Source organism: Theropithecus gelada, chromosome 19 (genome assembly GCF_003255815.1).
Source record: "Theropithecus gelada isolate Dixy chromosome 19, Tgel_1.0, whole genome shotgun sequence".
In the NCBI taxonomy this organism is placed as follows: domain Eukaryota; kingdom Metazoa; phylum Chordata; class Mammalia; order Primates; family Cercopithecidae; genus Theropithecus; species Theropithecus gelada.
In genome coordinates, this window is record NC_037687.1 from 4347147 (window position 1) to 4364669 (window position 17523).

At 53.6% G+C, this 17523-nt stretch overlaps 1 protein-coding gene across 1 annotated transcript in view; it reads left to right on the forward strand.

Annotated features, from left to right (window-relative positions):
• CHAF1A (chromatin assembly factor 1 subunit A) overlaps nucleotides 1–17249 on the forward strand; it is a 44477-nt gene extending 27228 nt beyond the window's left edge. The window contains exons 8-15 of the mRNA XM_025366523.1: nucleotides 2281–2507; nucleotides 3054–3222; nucleotides 3324–3404; nucleotides 4304–4396; nucleotides 5722–5986; nucleotides 6882–7345; nucleotides 16126–16222; nucleotides 16763–17249. Of these exons, the coding sequence (XP_025222308.1) occupies nucleotides 2281–2507; nucleotides 3054–3222; nucleotides 3324–3404; nucleotides 4304–4396; nucleotides 5722–5986; nucleotides 6882–7345; nucleotides 16126–16222; nucleotides 16763–16863 (1497 nt within the window). The 3' untranslated portion in view covers nucleotides 16864–17249. The remainder of the gene's footprint in view (nucleotides 1–2280; nucleotides 2508–3053; nucleotides 3223–3323; nucleotides 3405–4303; nucleotides 4397–5721; nucleotides 5987–6881; nucleotides 7346–16125; nucleotides 16223–16762) is intronic.
• The last annotated feature ends 274 nt before the right edge of the window (nucleotides 17250–17523 follow it).

The window sequence follows — 17523 nt, forward strand, 5'->3', positions numbered from 1 at the left end:
TTTTTTTTTTTTTTTTTTTTTTGAGACGAAGTTTCACTCTTGTTGCCCAGGCTGGAGTGCAGTGGTGCAATCTCAGCTCACCACAACCTCCGCCTCCCGGGTTCAAACGATTCTCCTGCCTCACCCTCCCGAGTAGCTGGGATTACAGGCATGCGCCACCACGCCCAGCTAATTTTGTATTTTTAGTAGAGACGGGGTTTCTCCATGTTGGTCAGGCTGGTCTTGAACTCCTGACCTCAGGTGATCCGCCCGCCTTGGCCTCCCAAAGTGCTGGGATTACCGGTGTGAGCCACCGCGCCCAGCTACAGTGTCTTTATTATCCTGACATTTCTCCTTTTGGCCAGGTGCGGTGGCTTAGGCCTGTAATTTCAGCACCTGGGGAGGCCAAGGCGTGTGGATCACCTGAAATCAGGAGTTTGAGACCAGCCTGGCCAACATGGTGTCTCTACTAAAAATACAAAAATTAGCCTGGCATGGTGGTAGGCATCTGTAATGCCAGCTACTCATGAGGCAGGCAGGAGAATCGCTTGAACCCGGGAGGCGGAGGTTGCGGTGAGCCGAGATTGCGCCACTGCACTCCAGGCTGTGCACTGAAGCGAGACTCCATCTCAGAAAAAAGAAGAGGGGTTGTGATCTTTCACAAAAAAAAAATTTTTTTTTTTTTTTTTGAGGAGTCTCGCTCTGTTTCCCAGGCTGGAGTACAGTGGTGCGATCTGGGCTCACTGCAACCTCTGCCTCCCGAATTCAAGTGATTCTCCTGCCTCAGCCTCCTGAGTAGCTGGGATTACAGGTGCCCACCACCATGCCCAGCTAATTTTTGTTTTGTTTCGTTTTTTTTTTTTTTTTTTTTTTGAGACGGAGTCTCACTGTGTCTCCCAGGCTGGAGTGCAGTGGCGCGATCTCGGCTCACTGCAAGCTCCGCCCCCCGGGTTCACGCCATTCTCCCGCCTCAGCCTCCCAAGTAGCTGGGACTACAGGCGCCCGCTACCGCGCCCGGCTAGGTTTTTGTATTTTTAGTAGAGACGGGGTTTCACCATGTTAGCCAGGATAGTTTTTTTTGTTTTTGAGACAGAGTCTCGCGCTGTGTCATCCAGGCTGGAGTGCAGTGGCGCGATCTCGGCTCACTGCAAGCTCCGCCTCCCAGGTTCACGCCATTCTCCTGCCTCAGCCTCCGAGTAGCTGGGACTACAGGCGCCCGCCCCCTCGCCCGGCTAGTTTTTTGTATTTTTAGTAGAGACGGGGTTTCACCATGTTAGCCAGGATGGTCTCGATCTCCTGACCTCGTGATCCACCCGCCTCGGCCTCCCAAAGTGCTGGGATTACAGGCTTGAGCCACCGCGCCCGGCCTGTTTCGTTTTGTTTGAGACGGAGTCTCGCTCTGTCCCCCAAGCTGGAGTGCAGTAGCATGATCTCGGCTCACTGCAACCTCCGTCTCCCAGGTTCAAGTGATTCTCCTGCCTCGGCCTCCCAAGTAGCTGGGACTACAGGTGCATGCCACCATGCCCGGCTAATTTTTTGTATTTTAGTAGAGACTAGGTTTCACTATGTTGCCCAGGCTGGTCTCGAACTGAGCTCAGACAATCCACCCGCCTCGGCCTCCCAAAGTGCTAAGTTTACAGGCATGAGCCACCGCACCTGGCCTAATTTTTGTATTTTTAGTAGAGACGGGGTTTCGCCATCTTGGCCAGGCTGGTCTCGAACTCCTGACATCATGATCCACCCGCCTCATCCTCCCAAAGTGCTGGGATTACAGGCATGAGCCACCACACCTAGCCTAATCTTTGTGTTTTTAGTAGAGATGGGGTTTCACCATGTTGTCCAGGCTGGTCTCGAATTCCTGACCTCAGGTGATCTGCCCTCCTCGGCCTCCCAAAGTGGTGGGATTACAGACATGAGCCCCTGCCCCCGGCCTTTTTTTTTTTTTTAAAGCGAGGTTTGTTGAGATATAATTTACATCCAATAAAATACACCCTTTTCAGGACATTTGTGTTGACAAATTACAGGGCCAGCTAACCATAATGAAGATAATACACTATTCCATCACTCAAAACAGCTCCCTTGTAGTCTGTCCCCCCACCGCCAGCCCTTGAGACTACCAGTCTGCCCTCTGCCCTGTATCTCTGGAAACTCGCCTCTGTGGACCCACACAGTGCCTGGGCTTTTGAGTCTGCGCCTTGACCTTAGCCTGGATGAATCCCACCAGCACCCCGCTGTGTGCGTCCATGGTGCCTCCTTTCTCCCATTGCTGGAAGACCCCATCGGGTCTCTTCTTGATTTCAGACCCTGGCCGGCTCCTGTGGGAAGTTTGCCCCCTTTGAAATTAAAGAGCACATGGTCCTGGCCCCTCGGCGTCGGACCGCCTTCCATCCAGACCTCTGCAGTCAGCTAGACCAGCTCCTCCAGCAGCAGAGCGGCGAGTTCTCCTTCTTGAAAGACCTCAAAGGCCGGCGGCCCTTGAGGTCCGGACCCACCCAGGTTTCCACCCGGAATGCAGATATTTTTAACAGGTCAGAGCCTGAGGAGGTCGGCCTTCACCCACTAGTGACGCTGGAGGGCAGCATCCTGAACCCTGGGGTCCCCGAGGTGGGAACTTGGGGTCCTGCTGCTGCTTGCCTCCTAGTGCCCTCGGGCCCTGGACTTCGGTGCTAAGGCCTCTCTCCACCTGGCCTTCCTGTGAGCCCCTGAAGTCTTCCTCTCCCTGTCTTCCTAGCTCTTCCTGGAGGAATCTTACTTCCCTGCTAGTCTCCAGTGAAGGATACCCCTCCCCTCCCCCTATCTTGCAAATCTCCTGTTTCCACAGAACCTCCCTTGGTAAAAATGCTCTGCAGCTGCACCTGGGCAGCCTTCTTCCCTCTCCCCTGCAGGCTGCACCCTCCTCCGTCTGTCCTTCCAGTCCATGTTCCTGACCTTTCTTTGGGAATAGGCAATGCTGCTTTTTAACAAATGCCCATCTTTCTAGAATTGTTAGGCCATCTTCACTGGGAGGTTCCCGAGAGGTTTGTGAGAGAGTCTGTAAGGCAGCGCTATCCTGAGCCTGGGGTTTTCCTTCTCAGTGACGTCGTGATCGTGGAGCGTGGGAAGGGCGATGGTGTTCCCGAGAGGAGGAAGTTCGGCAGGATGAAGCTCCTGCAGTTCTGTGAGAACCACCGGCCGGCCTACTGGGGTACCTGGAACAAGAAGACAGTGCTCATCCGCGCACGAGACCCCTGGGCCCAGGACACGGTGAGCCGGCCCCAGAGTGCCTCTGTCCCTGCATCTCCTCACTGTGCCCCTTTCCTCCAGCCCTGAAGGCAGCTGTGAGTCCCGTGTGTTTCTTTTCTCAGAAGCTCCTCGACTATGAGGTGGACAGTGATGAGGAGTGGGAAGAAGAGGAGCCCGGGGAGTCCCTGTCCCACAGTGAGGGGGTAAGGATGTGCCCTAGCTGTGTTCACTGACAGATGGCTTGTATTTGAGTCCCTGTCCCACAGTGAGGGGCTAAGGACGCAGTCAAGCTGTGTTCACTCACTGACAGCTGGTGTTTGACCTGCTGTGTGGCCTGAAACCCGAACGTACCTCAACATCCAGACTTCCAGCTTCTCTCCCAAAATCTCATCTGGTGACATTTGTCCACATGGCTGCTGGGGGTGGGAGCCCGACCTCATCTGCACCATGGCCCCACAGCCCCCTCTCGCCTCCTGCCGGCCTGCCACGCACCATTTCCACCTGACTGCCCAGCTGCTGTGACCTAGTGGGCTTTCTGCCGATGCTCACAGTGTCTGTCAGGAGGCCATGCCGAGCAGATGTTCACAGCTTTACATTTTTTTGTTTCTTTAAGACAGAGTCTCACTCTATCGCCCAGGCTCGAGTACAGTGGCGCGATCTCAGCTCACTGCAACTTCTGCCTCCCAGGCTCAAGTGATTCTTCTGCCCCAGCCTCCAAGTAGCTGGGACTACAGGCGCCCGCCACCACGCCCGGCTAATTTCTTTTTTGTATTTTTAGTAGAGACGGGGTTTCACCATGTTAGGCAGGATGGTCTCCATCTGCTGACCTCGTGATCCACTCATCTCGACCTCCCAAAGTGCTGGGATTACGGGCGTGAGCCACCGCGCCCGGCCAAGATTTGTATTTTTAGTAGAGACGGGGTTTCACCATATTGGCAAGGCTGGTCTAGAACTCCTGACTTCAGATGATTCACCCACCTCAGCCTCCCAGAGTGCTAGGATTAGAGGTGTGAGCCACTGCGCCTGGCCTACTTTATGTTTTTAACAAGGCATATACTCTGCTTTTCTATCTGATGAACTCTTTTTTTTTTCTCCTTTTGAGGATGATGACGACGACATGGGAGAAGATGAAGATGAGGACGATGGTTTCTTTGTGCCCCATGGGTACCTGTCTGAGGACGAAGGTGTGACAGAGGTGAGGGAGTGAAGAGGGAGTCACTGGCTCAGAAAAAGCTCAGTTCCGGACTGGTGCTCAGTGGCCTGACCTGGCAGGGTGACAGGGGTCCCAGCCCAGCCATACGAGATTTGGACTGCCGTCCCAGCAAGCAAGCTCACTTGTGGGAATGGCTGGGCCTGAACTTGGTATTACCTGGGAGGGTGGCAGACAGAGGAGGAGCTTGCAAGTGAGGGGAGCCATAGGAGCAGACACCCTGCTGAGGGAGCGTGGCCGTGGTCTGGGTTAGAAGGCTGGAAACCACCCTAGCTGACGTACAGTCAGCATGCAGCAAGACGTGTGCATCATAAGTGTTGCATTTGATGACTTATAACAATCAAGTGAATGTGGGTAACCACCGCCCAAAATAAAACATAGAACTTCCCTGTCTCTCCAGAAGATTCCCCACATCTCTGCAGGTGAACCTGCCTGCCACCCCTTTCTGGATTCTGTAAGGTTGTGGAACTTTCTTTGTTTCCTTTCTTTTCTTTCTTTCTTTCTTCTTTTTTTTGTTTTTGAGACGGAATCTCATTCTGTTACCCAGGCTAGAGTGCAATGGCCTGGTCTTGGCTCATTGCAACCTCCACCTCCCGGGTTTAAGCAATTCTACTGCCTTGGCCTCCTGAGTAACTGAGACTACAGGCGTACGCCACCACAACTGGCTAAGTTTTGTATTTTTAGTAGAGATGGGGTTTCACCATGTTGGCCAGGCTGGTCTTGAACTCCTGACCTCAGGTGAGCCACCGCACCCGGCAGGAACTTTCTTTCAAGCAAGTTGTTTTGGGGCTCTGAGGGCCTGTCATTTGGGAAGTGGAGATTTGGTGGGAGTATCTCAGGCCTGTTGTTTGGGAAGTGGGGATTTGGTGGGACTGTCTCATGGTTGTGCTGGAGGGCTATGCATTCCTTGTGCATATCTGACCACCGAGGCCTGAACTGTCTGTCAGAGAGTGGTCTCAGGCCCTACATGTGTCTGCCAGATGCCCAGGCCATGTGGGTAGGCACCCGACCCTGTTAAACAGCTCCACGATCACACATTCACCAGAAATTCAGAGGGGTGTTAAAAGAGGCCTCATGGGTGAGCTCAGAAATATCTTGTGACTCTCCCAAAGGAGACCAGGTGTGAATTACTCCATCTGGAAGAGGGGCAGCCAGCGCATGGTGTGCTCTGCCCTGGCCCTGACACTGTGAGTTTTGCGCCCCTGTCCTTTCCTCTGGCTCCCCAGCCAGCTGAGACTGGAACCTCAAAAGAGTGCCCGGGCATAGGGGAGCATGAACTCCAAATAAACTTCTGCTTTCTAACCCACAAGGAGTGTGGCGACCCTGAGAACCATAAGGTCCGCCAGAAACTGAAGGCCAAGGAGTGGGACGAGTTCCTGGCTAAGGGGAAGCGCTTTCGCGTCCTGCAGCCCGTCAAGATCGGCTGCGTGTGGGCAGCTGACAGAGACTGCGCAGTCGACGACCTGAAGGTACTGCAGCAGTTCGCAGCCTGCTTCCTGGAGACTGTGCCTGTCCAGGAGGAGCAGACGCCCAAGGCCTCCAAGGCCTCCAAGCGGGAGAACAGAGACCAGCAGAGTGAGTGTGGGTGGGGCTTCAGGCAGGGCCTCCCCTTCTCAGGGGTGTGGCCGGGCCACCCACCTGTTCCTGGGCCCAGCTAATTTCAGGGCTGAGGGCAAGAGTCTCACAGGCTAGTGGGTCCATGATGCAAATGTTCTTTCCACAAATAACAGAGGCCAGCCCTTTTCCCACACACATCCATACATTCGATGATGTCCCCAGCGGCAGGACGAGGCAGGTCCAGGCTTGTTTTATCAACCAGGACTCAGGCGCAGAGAGTGCTGGAGTGGGGGCTACGCTTTCTCAAAAGCCAGGGAGGGGCCGGGCACAGTGGCTCAAGACTGTGATTCCAGCACTTTGGGAGGCCAAGGTGGGAGGATTGCTTGAGCCTAGTGCTTCGACACCAGCCTGGGCAACATGGCAAAACCTCATCTTTGCAGAAAATACAAAATTACCTGGGCATGGTCTCATGCATCTGTGATCCCAGCTGCTCATGAGGCTGAGGTGGGAGGATTGCTTGAGCTTAGGAGTTCCAGACTACAGTGAGCCATGATACTGCCACTGCACTCCAGCCTGGGTGACAGAGCGAGACCCCGTCTAAAAAAAAAAAAAAAAAACTCAAAAACCTGGGGAGGGACTATGGCACACAAGGAGAGCAGGGCTGCCATTTGGGTAGGAATGGCAGGCATTTGAAGTCAGCCCTGGCAACGCATGTGCCTGGCCAAGGCTCACTTCTGGGCAGGTGCGTGGGTGCTGCCCTGTCTTACGACCGCCCTCATGAGGCCACCTATCCCTGAAGCTGGCCGTGCCGGGAGCCTCAGTGGTGAGGAGGAGCTGTGTGTGTTTTGGTTTTTGGCCTGTGGTGATAGGTGGCTCCCCAAACCTCATGCCCATCCATGTTCCCTCCCGCCAGTCCTGGCCCAGCTGCTGCCGCTTCTGCACGGCAACGTGAACGGGAGCAAGGTCATCATCCGGGAGTTCCAGGAGCACTGCCGCCGGGGACTGCTCAGCAAGCACACCGGCAGCCCCCCAAGCCCCTCCGCTACCTGCCTGCACACCACCAGCGAGGACGCCACCATCCCCTCTAAGTCCCGGCTCAAGCGGCTCATTTCCGAGAACTCAGTGTATGAGAAGCGGCCCGACTTCAGGATGTGCTGGTATGTGCACCCGCAGGTGCTACAGAGCTTCCAGCAGGAGCACCTGCCCGTGCCATGCCAGTGGAGCTACGTGACCTCAGTGCCCTCAGCCCCCAGAGAGGACAGTGGCAGCGTCCCCTCCACGGGACCCAGCCAGGGCACTCCCATCTCACTGAAGAGGAAGTCAGCGGGCAGCATGTGCATCACCCAATTCATGAAGAAGCGCAGGCACGACGGCCAGGTGAGGCGGGGCGGGCAGTGGGTGCCCCTGGGGGCGGTTTTCTTTTTTTGTTTGTTTTTTGTTGTTTTGTTTGATTTTTGAAATGGAGTCTTGCTCTGTGTCACCCAGGCTGGAGTGCAGTGGTGCGATCTCAGTTCACTGCAACCTCTACCTCCCGGGTTCAAGCGATTCTCCTGCCTCAGCCTCCTGAGTAGCTGGGATTACAGGTGTGTACCACCACACCTGGCTAATTTTTGTATTTTTAGTAGAGACAGGCTTTCACCATGTTGATCAGGCTGGTCTCAAACTCCTGACTTCGTGATCCACCTGCCTCGGCCTCCCAAAGTGCTGGGATTACAGGCATGAGCCACCTCGCCCGGCGCTTTTGTGTTTTTTTAAAACTACTTTTTTTTTTTTTTTTTTTTTTTTTTGTTGAGACAGAGTCTCGCTCTGTCACCCAGACTGGAGTGCAGTGGCCAGATCTTGGCTCACTGCAAGCTCCGCCTCCCGGGTTTACGCCATTCTCCTGCCTCGGCCTCCCGAGTAGCTGGGACTACAGGCGCCCGCCACCTCTCCTGGCTAGTTTTTTTGTATTTTTTAGAGATGGGGTTTCACCGTGTTAGCCAGGATGGTCTCGATCTCCTGACCTCGTGATCCGCCCATCTCGGCCTCCCAAAGTGCTGGGATTACAGGCTTGAGCCACTGTGCCCAGCCTAAAACTACTCTTAGAGCAGTTTTAGGGTCGCAGCAAAATCGATTGGAAGGTACAGAAAGTTCCCATACACCTCCTTCCCCAAAGCCAAGCCAAGCCACGCGTTACCAACATCACCTTCCAGAGCAGTGGACTGGTTATAATCATTGCACTCAGGCCGGGCACTGTGGCTTAAGCCTGTTATCCCAGCACTTTGGGAGGCCGACGTAGGAGGATCACTTGAGCCTGGGAGTTGGAGACCAGCCTGGGCAACATGACAAAACTCCATCTCTATAAGAAAAAAATTTTAAAATTAGCCAAGCAGTGGCGGTGGCATGCATCTGTAGTCTCAGCTACTCAGGAGACTAAGGCGGGAGGATTGCTGGAGGCTAGGAGATTGAGGCTGCAGTGAGCTATGATCATGCCACTGCACTGCAACCTGGGCGACAGAGCGAGACCCTGTCTCTAAAAATAAATACATAAAATCACCACCACCCAGAGTCTACGGTCTCTGTTAGGGTTGGTTCCTGGTGTAGAGGGTTCTGTGATTTGAATGGATGTTGGATGCTGTGCGTCCACCTTTATTGTTCTGAACAAAGAGGCCTCTCCCTGCTGAAAGGCCCCTGTGCTCTGTCTGTCCAATCCCCTGGAAATCACCAACCTTTCTGTCTCCGTGGATCGGCCTTTTCCAGATTGCCCTGTAGCTGGAATCGCACCGCGTGTGGCTCCTTTCACTTGGCAGTATGCATTGACAGTTCCCCCATGTCTGTTCGTGCCTTGATAGCTCATTTTTTTTTCACACCGAATAATATCCCATGTGGTAGCATTTTTATTTTTGTTCAACGGTTCTTGAATTTTGCATTCAAGCACAGTTATTAAGCACTTACTGTGTGCCAGGCACTCTGATCGGTCTTTCAGACACAGGGGTATGCAGAACGCCGCCCAGTGTAAGCCACAGACAGGAGCCTGTAAGGGGAATGAATGACTGTGTGATTCCAGCCTCATGGGTGCCTCAGAGGCACAAGTGCATGGAGCCATGCTGTGTGTGGTGGGGGCACTGCCTGATCTTAGGAAAAAACTCCCATGCCCATAGAGCCAGTGGACTCTGGCACCCACCCCTGGCCATAGATCAGCTTTAGTAACATTCATTGCATACTTTTTGTCCTTATCAAACTGTTCGTAACTGAGTTTCTCTCTCTTTTTTTTTGTTTTGTTTTGTTTTGTTGTGTTTTTTGAGTCGGGAGTCTTACTCTGTGGCCTAGGCTGTAGTGCAGTGGTAAGATCACCACTCACTGCAGCCTTGACCTCCCCAGTCTCAGGCGATTCTCGCACCTCAGCCTCCTGTGTAGCTGAGAGGGACTACAGGTGCATGCCACCACACCCAGCTAATTTTTTGTAGAGACAGGGTTTCACCATGTTGCCCAGGCTGGTCTCCAACTCCTGGCTTAAGCAATCCCCCTGCCTTGGCCCCGCAAGGCACTGGGATTGTAGGTATGAGCCACGGCGCCTGGCTCCCTGAGTTTCATTTCTAATCTGTACTCTTAACGCAGACTTATCTGTCCCTGTGAACCTTAGGCTTTCCTCCGAGGCCACGATCTGATGGAGTTACAGGTTTTCAGAGACTTGGAACAAGGAGCAAGACAGTGGATAACCCCAGGCCCCCACGTGCATCCTCTTCTCTGAGGTTAAAAGTGGTTGTTGGCTGGGTGCAGTGGCTCACTCCTGGAACCCCAGCACTTTGGGAGGCCGAGGGGGGCAGATCACCTTAAGTCAGGAGTTCGAGACCATTCTGGCCAATATGGTGAAACCCCGTCTCTACTAAAAATACAAAAATTAGCTGGGCATGATGGCAGGCGCCTGTAGTCTCAACTACTTGGGAGGCTGAGGCAGGAGAATCACTTGAACCCAGGAGGTGGAGGTTGCAGTGAGCCGAGACCACAATATTGTACTCTAGTCTGCGCAACAACTCTGTCTCAATAAAAAAAAAAAGCCGGGCGCGGTGGCTCACGCCTGTAATCCCAGCACTTTGGGAGGCCAAGACGGGCGGATCACAAGGTCAGGAGATCAAGACCGTCTTGGCTAACACAGTGAAACCCCGTCTCTACTAAAAATACAAAAAAAAATTAGCCGGGCGTGGTGGTGGGCGCCTGTAGTCCCAGCTACTCGGGAGGCTGAGGCAGGAGAATGGCGTGAACCTTGGAGGCAGAGCTTGCAGTGAGCCGAGATCACTGCCTGGGCAACAGAGCGAGACTCCACCTCAAAAAAGAAGAAGGTGGTCGTTAGGGGCAGGGAGGCGAGAGAAATGGCTCCTGAGATGATGCTGCCAGCATAGCGGGGCCTTGATATTCTGTGAACCTCCCTCAACTGTCACAGCAGGAGGGGCCATCAGAACATCCCAAAGGTCCAGGGCTGTGACTGAAACTGTTCCTGGCACTCCCTAGAGCCTCTGTCCCTTTACAGTGTGTCATGTGCATAGCTCCCCTGGCTCTGTGGAGGCGGCTTGGCGCCAAGGGGAGCCCAGTGCATTGGAGCTGGGGCCCCAGGAGGCCCCCACACAGCTTTGCTGGACGCGTTCCTTGTCCAGGCCCTGTGTGAGCAGTGCTTTTTTCCCTGGTCACCTGAACAGCCTTAGAGGGAACCAGAGCTCCCCAGTCTGAAAATGATCAGGGCGGGAAGGTCCTATCTGGCTGTGTCACTATGCAAGCAGTGTTCCAGGGCCTTTACCAATCAGCCCTCCTCTGGGAACCCCTGTGTCCCTCAGATGTTCCTTCGGGGTCTCATGCTCCACACAGCAGTCCAGACACTGGACAGCCTCCTTCCCCACCCACCGCCACTGATTTGATGTGGCAACTGACTCTCCCAGCTGGGGTGCGGTGCCCTGCCTCGGCCTCCCAAGCACTGCTCTTGCTCCCTGTCAACATGTGGAACCTGCATTTCCCCACCCAGAAAATGGCGCCCTGAGCCCCACACGCCCAGCACCACGTGTGAGTTACTGTGTTTTGGGGACAATGAGTGCCTGTTATCATCCCTAACCACAAGGAAAGAGGGGTGCACCCAGTTTAACTAGAGTGGGTCAGAGAGGTTGGGAGGGCCTTGGAGTCAGCAAAACATGGCATCTCACCTGCTAATGGATGGCAGTGGTGGCTGCATGTGCGTGATTGGTGGTCTCTGCTGCGTGGCCCAGGTGAGGGCCTCCTGGGGCTCAGCAGTGCAGTGGATGCACGAAGGTCACACGTGAAGGAGTGGAGACCCAGGCCCAGCTTGATGCTTACCCTCTAGCGCTGAACCTCCTGCAGTTTGAGACATAAACGTGCCAAAATTAGTTGGCACCGCACATGCCACCACGCCCAACTAATTTTTCAGTATTCTGTAGAGACAGGGTCTATGTTGCCCAGGCTGGTCTCCAACTCCTGGGCTCAAGCAATCCTCTCTCCAGCCTCCTGGCATTTGGTAAAGCTGCTGACTGATGCTTCTGCACCCCGGGTAGTGATAAGCCGTTCATCTGCAAGTGGGTGTACGTCCATATGTTTTTACTAGGTTACACTTTTTGTCCTGATTGAGAGTTTTCATCTTTTTTTGTTTTCTTCTTGTTTTGTTCTAATTTAAAGAAACAGGGTGTTTCCCTGTTGCCCTTTATTATTTTAGGTTCAGGGGTGCATGTGCAGGTTGGCAAACTCATGTCACGGGGGTTTGGTGTATAGATGATTTATTTGGTATTAAAGTATTTTTTCTGAATTTCTCCCTCCCACCGTCACGTAGGCCCCAGTGTCTGTTGTTCCCCTCTTTATGTCCACATGTTCCTATGAGAACATGCGATGTTTGGTTTTCTGTGCCTGCGTTAGTTTGCTGAGGATAATGGTTCCCAGCTTCATCCATGTTCATGCAAGAAGAGGTTTTTTTATTATTATTATTATTTGTAGATATTGGGTCCTGCTACGTTGCCCAGGCTGGTCTTTGAACTCGTGGGCTCAAGCAATCCACCTGCCTCAGCCTCCCAGAGTACTGGGATTATAGACCTGAGCCAAGGAGTCTTTAAATCTTTTCATTTAGAGCTCAAAAGAGATACTCATAAGGCATTCTGACCTAGTGGGGTGAAGTGCCATGTATCTGTGAAGCCCTAGGACACCTCAACTCTTTGGGCCTCCGTTTTATTTAAAAATTTTAAAATAGAAGGAAGGATGTGTTTGCCCTTGCCGACAAAACATTATGTGATCGAGGTAAAACTAAAGAAGCATAGGTGGCTGGGTGCGGTGGCTCAGGCTTGTAATTGCAGCACTTTAGGAGACCGGGGCAGGCGGATCAATTGAGAGGCCAGGAGTTTGAGACCAACCTGGCTGACATGGTGAAACCCCATCTCTAAAAATACAAAAATTAGCTGAGCATGGTGGTGCATGCCCATGATCCCAGCTACTCAGGAGGCTGAGGCAGGAGAATCACTTGAACTCAGGAGGTTGTGCCACTGAGATTGTGCCACTACACTCCAGCCTGGGCAACAGAGCAAGTCTCCATCTCGAAAAAAAGGAAAAAAAAAGGCGTAGATGTTAGTGACACTATCTTCATCCCATGTGGTCGCTAAATGTTTTCCTGACTCCCGTTTTCTATAGTCTGTGCTCCTCCGTGTCTGCGTTTAGCACTTGCAGTGTTGCTGGCGAGATGACAGCTGTCCCCGTGAAACAAGCTGCCAGCTCAGTGTCATGTGTTAAAGCCTGTCTTGAGCCTGAAGGGTGAAGAGTGGTGATTGCTCTGCAAAATTTTGGATCCAAAAAAAGCCTAGTGTGTCAACACGTCTCCTGTGTGGAGGAAGGGCCCAGTGACTTGAGGTGGCTCTGAAGAAATTGGCGTGTTCCTTTTGTTTAATGTCCCCAGACACCTCCAGATCAGAATGTCCCTCAGCAGAGTCTACAGGGGACTCTTAGACTCTTCTTTGCTTAACTATTCTTTCAAAAAAGTAGTTGAAAATGGCCATAGCCCAGGCTCGGTGGCTCATGCCTGTAATCCCAGCACTTTGGGAGGCTGAGGCAGGAGGATCACTTGAGGCCAGGAGTTCGAAGGTGCAGTTACCTATGATTGCACCACTGCACCCCAGCCTGGGTGACAAAGCAGGACTGTTTCTCCTGTGTCCTCACAGGGTCAACCCATGCTGCCTGGGGAGAGGGACAGCCTGGGCTCCCAGCCACTGAAGAGGATCCAGGAGGGGAGCCCCTACCCAGGAATTGATGGGGCTACGATAGGAACCCAGTCTGCCTGGCCGGCGCTGTGCTCTTACGTGACAGCCCACGAAACCAGCCTACTGCCTGACCGTTGTGTTGCTGTGCGGTCACTTTTCTAGGCGAATGGAGGTTTTTGTAGAGGAAGACTTCCTGGAGTGTTTTGAGGACGAGCCTCCCTGCTGAAATAAGTGTGGCTCTGTGTCCTGGGATGGGCTTGTCCCTGCTGAAATAAGTGTGGCTTTGTGTCCTGGGAGGGGCTTGTGTTCGTGCACGGAGGGTCAGCACTGATGCAGAGGCTCGTGGTGACCTCCATGCATCCTGTCTTTCTCCTTTGGGGAAAGCAAATGGAAACGGCTCAGGAATCTCACTAGGGCCAGGTGCGGTGGCTCACACCTGTCATCCCAGCACTTTGGGAGGCTGAGGTGGGAGGATGGCTTCAGCCCAGGAGGTCAAGACCAACCTGGGCAACATAGTGACACCCCCTTGTCTCTACTTTAAAAAAAAAAAAAAAAAAAAAAAAGGCCGGGCCTGGTGACTCACGCCTGTAATCCCAGCACTTTGGGAGGCCGAAGCGGGTGGATCACAAGGTCAGGAGATCGAGACCATTCTGACTAACACGGTGAAACCCTGTCTCTACTAAAAATACAAAAAAATTAGCCAGGCGTGGTGGCGGGTGCCTGTAGTCCCAGCTACTCAGGAGGCTGAGGCAGGAGAATGGCGTGAACCCGGGAGGCGGAGCTTGCAGTGAGCCGAGATCTGGCCACTGCACTCCAGCCTGGGCGACAGCGAGACTCCACCTCAAAAAAAAAAAAAAAAAAAAAAAAAAAGCCGGGCGCGGTGGCTCTCGCTTATAATACCAGCACTTTGGGAGGCTGAGGCGGGTGGATCACGAGGTCAGGAGATCGAGACCATCCTGGTTAACATGGTGAAACCTCGTCTCTCCTAAAAAGTACAAAGTAGCCGGGTGTGATGGTGGGCGCTTGTAGTCCCTGCTACTCGGGAGGCTGAGGCAGGAGAACGGCATGAACCCGGGAGTTGGAGCTTGCAGTGAGCCAAGATTGCACCACTGCACTCCAGCCCGGGCAACAGAGTGAAGAGTCCATCTAAAAAAAAAGTTATCACGGCCGGGCGCGGTGGCTCAAGCCTGTAATCCCAGCACTTTGGGAGGCCGAGATGGGCGGATCACGAGGTCAGGAGATCGAGACCATCCTGGCGAACACAGTGAAACCCCGTCTCTACTAAGAAATACAAAAAATAGCCGGGCGAGATGGCGGGCGCCTGTAGTCCCAGCTACTCGGGAGGCTGAGGCCGGAGAATGGCGTGAACCCGGGAGGCGGAGCTTGCAGTGAGCTGAGATCCGGCCACTGCACTCCAGCCTGGGCTACAGAGCGAGACTCCGTCTCAAAAAAAAAAAAAAAAAAAAAAAAAAAAAAAAAAAGTTATCACAAGTCACAGTCATCGCTTCACGTCAGGGATGTGTTTTGAGAGGTGTCCTCAAGCAATTTCATGGTTGTGCTGATGGGCTAGGTTGCTCTTACATACCCTAGATGGGCTCCTGGGCTGTGGACCTGTGCAGCAGGTGACTGACTGCTCAACCCTGTAGGCACTTGTAACCCAGTGGTATTTGTGTCTCTAACATAGAAAAGGCACAGCAAAGGCCAGGCGCAGTGGCTCACGCCTGTAATCCTAGCACTTTGAGAGGCCGACATGGGCGAATCCCAAGTTCAGGAGTTCGAGACCAGCCTGGCCGACATGGTGAAACCCCGTCTCTACTAAAAATACAAAAAATTAGCTGTCCATAGTGGCGGGCACCTGTAATCCCAGCTACTCGGGAGGCTGAGGCAGGAGAATCTCTTTAACCTGGCAGGGGGAGGTTGCTGTGAGTCGAGATCGTGCCACTGCACTCCAGCCTGGGCAATAAAGTGAGACTTCATCTCACACACAAAAAATAAATAAATAAAAAGGCACAGCAAAAATATAGTTGTGGCTGGGGCAGTGGCTTATGCCTGTAATCCCAGCACTTTGGGAGGCTGAGGGGGCAGATCACTTGAAGTCAAAAGTTCAAGACCAGCCTGGCAACATGGTGAAACCCCATCTCTACTAAAAATACAAAAATTAGCCAGGTGTGGTAGCAGGTGCCTGTAGTCCCAGCTACTCAGGAGGCTGAGGCAGGAGAATTGCTTGAACCTGGGAGTCGGAGGTTGCAGTGAGCCAAGATAGCACCACTGCAGTCCAGCCTGGACGACAGGGCAAGACTCTGTCTCAAAATATATACATACCAAATAAGTAAATATACAGTTGTCTGTAATCCCAGCACTTTGGGAGGCTGAGGCGGGCAGATCACAAGGTCAGGAATTTGAGACCAGCCTGACCAACATGGTGAAACCCCATCTCTACTAAAAATACAAAAATTAGCCTGGCGTGGTGACGTGCACCTGTAATCCCAGCTACTCAGGAGGCTGAAGAATGATAATCACTTGAACCCAGGAGGTGGAGGTCGCAGTGAGCTGAGATTGTGCCACTGTACTCCAGCCTGGGTGACATGAGTGAGACTCTATCTCAAAAATAAAAAATAAAAATAAATACAGTTGTAATCTGATGGGACCACTATCAGGTATGTGGCCTGTCACCGACGAGATTATTCTGTAGTCGGCAATGATGGCCATTTTTGGAGATGTGAATCCAGTTCATTTGAGGGAACCCCCAAGGTTCTCTGGTTGTGGCCTCTCGAATAAACCTCACATTTGGACAGTTTGTTACCAAATTGGGTTCTGGATGTTGGGTTCCCTTCAGTGTTGGGGGTGGGAGGGAGGGGTCACACCCGCAGAGGCCCCCACCCCCCCCAGCACCAGTGTGGCTGCCACCTGCAGTGCTGATGGCCATGCACCTTGTCTTTCCAGGTTGGTGCTGAGGACATGGACGGCTTCCAGGCAGACACAGAGGAGGAGGAAGAGGAGGAGGGCGAGTGTATGATCGTGGACGTCCCAGACGCTGCGGGTGAGAAGGGCTCTAGATAGCAGAACGCACTGGTGAGGTGGGTAGGGGAGGTAAACCTCAACAGGGAAGGGATGTGGCCGCCTAAGACTCGCTCCATTGTGAGCTGCCAGGAGGGTTTGCAGCTGGAAGTGGCTCCTACCCTGCCACGTCCTCTGCCACTTGGGCAGAGCCACAGGGGCCTGTGCTGGGAGTCTCAGGTGGCGGGACGTTAGATGGGGGTCAGGGAAGACTGCACTGAGGTGGCAAGGGAGGGCCCGGTGGATTTCTGGAGGACTCCCCAAAGAGGAAGTGCAGAGGCCTTGCAGCAGGCTGTGCGGGAGGAGTGTGCCCAGGTGGTGGGGGGCAGGGTCAGCCTGAGAGCAGGTGAGCAGGTCACCTCTAGAAGGGGCACAATGCCCCAGCTTCCGCCTGCCCCCACTGTCAGGTGAAGGGTTCCGCCCTGGGGCCGTTGCAGGCCCCATGAGGCAGCAGGGTGAGGTCCTCCCCCAGGGAGCCCAGCAGGCACAGCCAGCTCAAGACCTTCCCTTTCTTGCCCTGCAGAGGTCCAAGCCCCGTGTGGAGCCGCTTCCGGAGCTGGGGGTGGTGTGGGGGTGGACACCGGCAAGGCCGCCCTGCCTGCGAGCCCACTGGGCGCGTCGTGAGAGCAGTGGTGACGTACGTAGAACGCTTAGGGTGTCCTCCCCACGGAGCAGATACTTGAACCGACTCGATTCCTGTGTAAAGAGCACTTTGTCCTGCTTCACGGACCTCCCCAAGGTGTGCAGAGTTCTATATAGGATGCTGGATTAGTTCCTTTGATATTTGTAAAAATTCCCCCAAGAGCTGCATATGAATCTGCCCTTTAATAAAGCATTATTGAGATTGCTGGCCTATCGGGGAAGCCTGCGGGCACAGGAGCAGGCGTGGAATCCAGTACTTGTAAATGAATTGAAGCGCCAGGACCACCCACCTGGCCATGTGCACGGGCCCCGTGTATAAACGAGGCAGTGTATAAAGAGGCAGTGTATAAACTTATTCTCTAGCACTGGGCTGCTCTGTCTTTTCTGAGAACATCGTGTTTCTCTCAGAGTGCGTCGTGTCTGAGGCCAGCCTTGTGCCCTGCAACAGCGCTGTCCCATCTGTTTGACACTAAGTCATCCTCATACCAGGCTGACCTGGGTCAAGGTGCAGGTTTTCCGCATGTGCTTCTGTCCAGCGATCCCTCCTGCCCTGGGTTGGGGGGTTAGGAGGGGGTGTTCCCGGGGACCTGCTGGGGTCTCCTTCCTCAAACCAGAGCTGCTGGGAGCTGAGTTTGGCTTGGA